Source organism: Leptodactylus fuscus, chromosome 3, assembly GCF_031893055.1.
Source record: "Leptodactylus fuscus isolate aLepFus1 chromosome 3, aLepFus1.hap2, whole genome shotgun sequence".
Taxonomy (NCBI): domain Eukaryota; kingdom Metazoa; phylum Chordata; class Amphibia; order Anura; family Leptodactylidae; genus Leptodactylus; species Leptodactylus fuscus.
Window position 1 is genome coordinate 36859676 of NC_134267.1, and position 8512 is coordinate 36868187.

Consider the following 8512-nt stretch of genomic DNA (forward strand, 5'->3'; position numbering starts at 1 on the left):
GCTTTTCATACCCATAGCACTCAGTAATTTGTCTTGTAAGATACTCACATATAGCTCAGACTTGAGATCACCATCGATCCTCATCAAGTATCCAATGCCTATGGCTGTGGAACAAAACAACCTATCATCAGGATTCCTCTAACTTGAAGGTTCCTTCAATTGAAATCCTTCATTTAGTTCCTTCATTCAAATCCAAATCACCCATTTCCAATCTTCTTCTGTCCACATTTCTTACGTTTTTGCAAACTGGAGCCAACAATTATGACAATATTGAAGTTGAGACTTCTTCACCTTTCTTCTGGCCACCATTCCAGGTTTGTGTAACGCATCATTTATAAACACAAAACTAACTAGACAACTAACCAGACACAAGTAGGAAAGAGACCCCTGACTTAACTGGCTTACAACCTAAGAGGTTGAGGGATGAACTAGAGAAATCTTGGAGGAGAGAGGATAAGAACGGAATGAAGAATAAGGTCTTGTTTGGATTAGAGATAACATGAGGGATGTATGTTAGTATGCATGTTAGTATATGTTCTATATAGATGGGAATCAAATTCTCTGGTGGTCCCAGGAAACCTCACTTGACACTTATGGCCAGTAACTTATAAACCAAGATATGGAGTATACAATATAGCTGGGATTACACTGTTTATTAAAGGACAGGGGTCACTGTTTCCAGAAATAAGTAATGAGTAATTTTTTAATATTATAAACAGGCACCCATGTCCCTCCCATTGTGACTTTCTGGTAAGCTTCAACATCCATTATTTGACAGAAGTTTTCCTGAAGTCCAACAGAGCTAAAAAGTTGAGTTGAAAGTATCCCTGCATATTTTGTAACTGTTTTCTTAGAAATTCCTTTGTAATTTCTTGCTGGACGCCAAACATATGATTCAGAGACTTGGCAAATCCTGGGCCTGATCAGCTTACATACTGAAGGTCTGGTTCCTCTGCACACTCCAGAAGATCAGAAACTGCAAACACCAGAACTCTAGAAGAGAAACAACGGAGATGGCCTTCCTTTGGAAAATATGTTTTGCAGTCATCTTGGCTCTACATTCACAAGTCCATGCACAAAAGAAGAAAATGACTATCGAGGATATTCTAGGGCCATATAGAGATGTTGAGCAAGACAGTGAGCTTGCCCGGATAACATTGCAGTTTGTCAAAGACGAATACAACAAAGACAGGACGGATGGTAACATCATCGAAATCAGAAGGATTAATGAACTAAAGCAACAGGTCAGTAATGAGAACAGATACATTAATGATTTACTCTGTGTATACAGATGGCTCCTAACTTAATTTAATTCTTCTTCTGGAAGTTCTTGACCAAACTTAAGCTATTGTAAGGGTGGACGCATCTGTACATTCCACAGGAAGAGTTTGTTGGTTCTTATGTGTCAGTGTGTGCCATATCCACAACTATGAACTCCTTCTATACAATGAGGGATGACACATGTACAGACTGGAAGAGAACAGGAGAAGAGGGCATGTATGTTTTAAGGACCAGAGCAAAGTTGACGTGCCATGAAGCTCAGCTCTGTGAGGTTCCACAGTGGAGCAAATAAAAAAAAAGAGAGACATCCAATTTAAAAGTCATTTTATTCTTGATAAATGAAACAAATATTTTCAATGAATGTTCCCTTTAAACAAGATTATGTCTCCCCCTTGTCTTTACTGACTAAGGGCTTAGGTAAAGAGTCGGGTAGGATTAATGCTGGAACAGAGCCTGTCCATTGTTAACTCATTACTTTCTGTAGATCCGATAAGTGCTGCATATACTTTATAGCAAGGTAAAAGGGAAAAATGAATATCATTATAAATACATAAACATAATAGCATCACTGGATGTATACCTGACACTTGGCATTCTCTGTTATCACACATTGCATTAAAACAACCATGGATTAAGTAAACCCTAAACCTTGGGCTGTTCCCGGACTCGTTCCTTCCCCACTGCTGCTTTATTACTCTGTGTCTGTAGTCAACATCAACTATCTGGGCTAGAAGATTATACAATAAGTCGTCTTCTTCTGTAGCTACCTATTGACTGAATGTGTAGAGTAGGTGACATGTCACTCAGCAGCTCTACTAGGGATCTCTGTATTTCTGTGCCATAGTCCAGGTGATGCTAATATGACATCTAAGCCCACTTTCACACCACTCTTTAGCCTTTAACCTTTGAATGTCCCAAAACAGTATTTAAACACATGGATCCATTGGGCAAATAAGTCCACTTGTCCCATTAAAGTCAATGGATCCATCACAGACAATACTTTTTTTAAGGTATTAAAAAGTCATCCGGAAATCCCAGTGCAGGACTAAACATGGTGTGAACCAGACTCATCCAGGAATCATCATCTTAAGACCAATCCTACGCTAACACTTTAAGTGGAACACAAAATTTGCAAATTGGTAGAAATGTTTAGTTTGTGTCTGTGTTTGGATTTGGTTGGATGGTTGCTGGGCAGTTTCATCCTGACTATTAGCTGGGCTGAATTCACAGAAGGACAGGGCCAAAAGTTCTCCTAAGGCTTCCTTATGAATGGAGCACCAGTGCTTTTGTGTGACCCCTACTCCACATCTATGGAGCTGCCGGGACTGTAATCTGTGGCAGTGTCTGCAGCCCCCTGAAATTGAATGGAACGCTGGTCATGCAAGTGCACTGGTGCTCCATTTACAAGAAGGACTTATGGGGACTTCAGGTCCATGTCCCCCTGATCACTGGGGGAACTGGAGAACAAGCCCCCAGTGATTGGACACTTATCGCCAGCCCTGTGGATAGGGGATAGGTGTCCATAACGGGACAACCCCTTTAAGCATTGCTTCTTTTCTGTTCATTGTCATATTATCCCCTATCTACCTGTATGCCATACTTCCGCCAATCGCTCCATTGCTGGATCATCTCCTCCTTCTGCAATTCCTCATTACTTGATTCGTCTAAGCCACCAGTGGATTTCTGTATCTCTATTCTCAGTATTATATGTGTCATTAATCTTACTGGAGGTAAATGAGTACCACGAGCCACACTTAGAAAGTGGGAAAGCCGACTGCTTTAAGTGAAGTCTTATTTTGCGGTCTAGTCTACAACCAGTGTCTGTACAGTAAATACTAAATCAGATATGTCAGGAGAGGTGACAGGTCCTCTAGAAATATGGCTAAACTCATTGATTATAGTTATGACTGGTATATCTATGGTGCTACCAATTATTCAGACCAGTGGTCTTAAGGTTAAGGCCCCACGGGACGTCACGCAGCATTGAAGCGCTGCGGGAAAAACCGCGGTGGCAACACATCGCAGTTCTTCCCGCAGCGTTTTCATATGACCTCATTTTTAACCCCTTTCAAGACTGTATCAAAAATTCATGTGTAATTCAAGCCTAATATGACTTCCATGTGCTGACATTTAGCATTCCGCCTCTAGCACCAGATTTGGGTTTCTGTAATAACCATTTCATTGACACTTACTTTGCTTTAGGTGAGCGCTGGTTCAGTATTTTCAGTGGACGTTGAGGCTCTTGTCAGTGTCTGCTTTGAGAAGGATCCGGCTACAGGAGAATGTCAAAATCATAGAAAGATGAAAAAGGTAAAATCTTTATAAATGATAGGATACAGAAGATTTCTTTATAACATACATTTCTGCAATTTCTCCTTTAATGAATGGAATAGAGTTTTCAATCACAAATTTCTACTGCGTTTAAATATATGGCACCTCGTTTGTATGTAACACTATGCAGAACAACCATGGACAACACACGACCAGAAATTGATGAGGATCATGTGTTATCCATGAGTAGAAGGGTCTTGTACACCCTGGTCTCCCTGAGCCCCATTCATTATTTTTGCGACGAGTTGCAGGGGAGGCCTTAAGGGTAAGTTCAGACGGGGTTTTTTGGACCCGAACCTGAGGCGGAGGCCGTCTCTGTTTCTGGTCCAAAAGCCTGGTAGTTGCGACTGAAAGCCGGTGCACTGTACCGGCAACCAGCCATGCACGCCACTTCGGATTAGGCCCAATGAATGGGCCTAGTCCAGAAGAAGAAGTGTCTTCAGGCCGAATGCAAAAAAAAAAAAAGAAGCTGATCCCCTGTCCAGTTTCCCCAGGGTTTAGGACGGAAACCCCTGAGCGGAGAGCGGTGGTAGTGTGAACACCCCCTAACCAGTAAATTACATTTGCAAGCTTTCAAAGCACAGAAGCTCCTTCAACAGGCTGATCCATGCTTGTACCATACTGTACAAAGTGCTGAGCATTTCACGTGTTTTTTGTAGTGTTTTGTACATGTGATTATGGTGTTTTTGTCATATAATGTCAGTGTCATTGAGCATAAATATCTAGCTGTTGGTCATAGGCAGAATGGATTATGAATCACATAACAGATCATAATTCCTATGGCATATTACCCGTGACATGAATATGCTTATACATTTGTTTTATAATGCTTTTAACTTTTCTTCTACTTTTTTCACAGAGGTGCAAGTTTTACGTTGAAATTATTCTGTGGCATGAACATAAGAGGATGCTAAGTGGTATTTGCAGATAAATATGAAACTAATATCAAGATCAATCCTATTGAATACTGCTTGTCAATTCTCAGAAAATCAGAATCATCTTCTATAGTCGTGCATGCAGAAGATGTTCTTGCATTGTGTATTGAATTACATATTATGTATTATGTCTTTAAAAATGTAATATCACATTTTCTGTGTTGTGCTAGTTTCTTGTTGTTGGCTGAATTGCTGTGTAGAAATCAAATTATCAATATGTAGGTCCCTAGACATATCATTCCCTGACAGTCTAGATCAGGGGTAGGCAACCTTTGTTGCTTGGCATGATGATTTAAATGAAAAAAAAAAAAATCAAAAATCAAAGATGAGGTCCTCGGAGATCCGGGTGTTAATTGTAAGGCTTAGTGGCCCCTGCACATGGTATTGTGTCCCATGGCGGCCCTCACATGGTATTACCGTATATACTCGAGTATAAGCCAAATTTTTCAGCCCAGTTTTTGTGCTGATAAAGCCCCCCTCGGCTTATACTCGAGTCAGCAAAAAAAAAAATTCTTTTTAATTTTTTTTTTAGGAGGGGGGTCTATGACCAGCCACAATATTAATGTACAGAATCTCCCATAAAATAGTGCAAAAGAAAAAAAAGATATTTAAAAAAAATTAAAACATAAAAGTTGTAAATCACTCCTTTCCCTAGAGTACATACAAAAGTAGAAAATTACTGTGACACACACACACATTAGGTATCCCTGTGTCTGACAGTGCCCGGTCTACTGAATATAGGGGATCTGCATTGCTCCTGTTCCGTCGGGAAGGGGTTAATAGGAGCGCTGCAGATCCCCTATATTCAGCCAGGCTGAATTCCAAGTGGGGGGAAGAAAAAACCCAGTCCTCAAGCTCAGGGAAGGGGCGGACAGACAACCAAAACACCCCCTCCCCTTCCCCAGCACTTACTGCACCCAAAAACTCCGACCATTTTAATTTTTGAAATTTTCCAGTAGCTGCTGCATTTCCCCCCCTCGGCTTATACTCGAGTCAATAAGTTTTCCCAGTTTTTTGTGGTAAAATTAGTGGGGTCGGCTTATATTCGGGTGGGCTTATACTCGAGTATATACGGTATGTCCTATAGCAGCCCCTGCACACGGTATTGTAAGTCAGGGCCAGCAGGTAACGAGGATCCACAACTAGGAGACAGACGCACACTAGCTGGTATATAACAGAGTTTACTTATGGGAAATGGGAATGAAATAACAAGGGAAACAAATAAGTTATATATAACAATATGAGAATTACACACTATATAAACTGGCCCTATCTGTCCCTGAGATAAGTGTATGGTACCGGGTTTATAAAGTCTCTTAGCTCTCTGTGGTGCTCCCCCGATTCAGGCAACACTTCTGCTTTCTCTTGTAAGTCTCTGCAGTGCTTCAGGCCTTCTACTGTGCCCTAAATCAGCAATGGCATCTAACAGGTCCTCACAGCACAGAATCTGGGCCCAAACTGGCTGCTCTGAGCTTCCTGCTCCACATCACTTTCTTTGGACTGCTCCATTAAAGGGGTATTCCCATGACGCTTGTTCACTAACCTGCAGGCTGTTGTGCTCTCTTCACTTCCTGCTTTTCTCGGCACATAGGTGGGCGGGGATTCACTTGCACGGGATTGGTTGTAAATGAATTACCACAGTGTGAAGCTGGTGAAGCTGATGTAGCAGAGCTGGATTTGAGTCAGTTTGCATTACATACAGAGATAAAGGACTCCCTATATCAGCCCTTATCAGCCAAATTCAATTAAACCGACTGATAAGAGCTCAGAAATCCTGAAGCTCCGCTACTTAAAAGACACAAACAGCTCAGAGCTGCTCCCAGCCCCTCTCTCCCTCTGAGATCAGGCAGATACATCACTTGACATTTGAGCAGATAATCCCAAGGGTCATAGAAATAGAGTGTAAACAATGAAGTGAATAAATTAAGATAGCGGCCAAACAAAGCAGTTTTGATAAAGCAATGCATTTAGGAAAAGTCTTATATCCACATAAACTAGCAGTATAGAGAGGATCCTTGTGATGGGACAACCCCTTTAAACACTATTAATTAGGCAAAATCAGGGAGATTATTGTCTCTCACATTAGTACAGTCCCAGGCTATAATTCTTCACACCAGTAGGTGGCAGCAGAACAACACTGTTAAGACAATAGGGACTACTGACTGCTACAGTATTATGCCCCATAGTGGCCCCTGCACACAGTATTATGTCCCATAGCAGCCCCTGTACACAGTATATGTCCCATAGCAGCCCCTGTACACAGTATATGTCCCATAGCATCCCCTGCTATTCGGAAGCACAGGGAAGGTGAGTAACATTATTTTTTATGTTCGATCACCTCCACTTATTATACTCTGTGTTGTGAAGACACCCCACAGTATAATGATAGCAGTTTTATTGCGGCAAAGACTCGGGCTGCCAGTGCCAAGGACGTTTCTTCTCCTGCTGGGCTTCACTCTCAGCTCTAGAACCAGCACTTGCTGCCACTCGGCCTGTCGCCGTCTGCTTGATTCGCATCTCCAATTTTCTCACACTCCTGCTCTTCTGAGTGCAGCCTGATGACATCATTATACTCCTAGCCAGCCAGATCAGCCGTATCCTCCTAGCCAGCCAGATCAGCCGTATCCGCCTAGCCAGCCTGATCAGCCGTATCCTCCTAGCCAGCCTGATCAGCCGTATCCTCCTAGCCAGCCTGATCAGCCGTATCCTCCTAGCCATCCAGATCAGCCGTATCCTCCTAGCCAGCCTGATCAGCCGTATCCTCATAGCCAGCCTGATCAGCCGTATCCTCCTAGCCAGCCAGATCAGCCGTATCCTCCTAGCCAGCCTGATCAGCCGTATCCTCCTAGCCAGCCAGATCAGCCGTATCCTCCTAGCCAGCCAGATCAGCCGTATCCTCCTAGCCAGCCAGATCAGCCGCATCCTCCTAGCCAGCCAGATCAGCCGTATCCTCCTAGCCAGCCAGATCAGCCGTATCCTCCTAGCCAGCCAGATCAGCTGTATCCTCCTAGCCAGCCAGATCAGCCGTATCCTCCTAGCTAGCCAGATCAGCCATATCCATCTAGCCAGGCCTAGCAATCAATGGAGTGACAGATGTTGTAGCCAGATCTTCTTCACATCCGGCACAATCTGCTTCACTTATACAGTATATGTGAGGCCTGGAGAGGTCACATTTGGCCATCTCCACAAGGCACTTGCACAGGGCTTTTCCCCTTACCATATTTAGTAGGTCTTTACTAATCTGTTTATGTGTTTCTCCTGTATGACTATTGTATGTCACTATTATATCTATAGGAAATATATATTATGTCTCACTATATACATAGTAACATTCTGATAAAATATACTGTGACATGTTGGCGTTAACCTTCTAAGCCCAAGGGAAGGGCAATCCTCCAGCCTTGGTTCCCTAGAGGTTCCCCCATAGGGGTTTTTTCCTCTCCTGAGTGCTGGGGGGTGACTCTTTGTGAGTCAGGGGTTCGCCATATTCAGTCTCTTTAGTAGCAATTTGTCTGATTATAAATTTGAGCTGCTGATGAAAATAATAGTAATGTGATTTTCAATAAAGTTTGGTTAATTGAACATCAATTTAAAGTGTTTTGTGCATTTGTCTTGAGTGATTTTGCTTGGGAGGATATTACATAGTGAGGGGGGCAGAAATCCATCCAGTGAGTGCATTTTTACTAATTATGTTGCAAGTATATAGTAATATGCATGCAATATATAAGTTAATTTTATGTTTGTGTGTAACAAACTGTAACACTGAATGCATAAAAATAATCAAAAACATACATATGAAAATCAGAGCAATAACTACTATACAAACATAAGCACTAGAGATGTGCGAACACTATTCAAAACAGCCGTTTCGAATAGCCCATAGAAATGAATGGAAGTGGCCGGTACGCAGACTTTGCTGGTGGCTTAACCCCCGCGTTCCGGCTACGTCCATTCATTTCTATGGG

At 42.4% G+C, this 8512-nt stretch overlaps 1 protein-coding gene across 1 annotated transcript; it reads left to right on the plus strand.

Moving 5' to 3' along the window:
- The first annotated feature begins 926 nt into the window (after positions 1 to 926).
- Positions 927 to 8096, plus strand: LOC142197241 (cystatin-SA-like). The gene is made up of 3 exons (XM_075267395.1): positions 927 to 1244; positions 3484 to 3591; positions 4472 to 8096. The coding sequence occupies exons 1-3, from the start codon at positions 1014 to 1016 to the stop codon at positions 4541 to 4543; spliced, it is 411 nt and encodes a 136-aa protein (XP_075123496.1). The 5' UTR covers positions 927 to 1013; the 3' UTR covers positions 4544 to 8096.
- Positions 8097 to 8512: the final 416 nt, after the last annotated feature.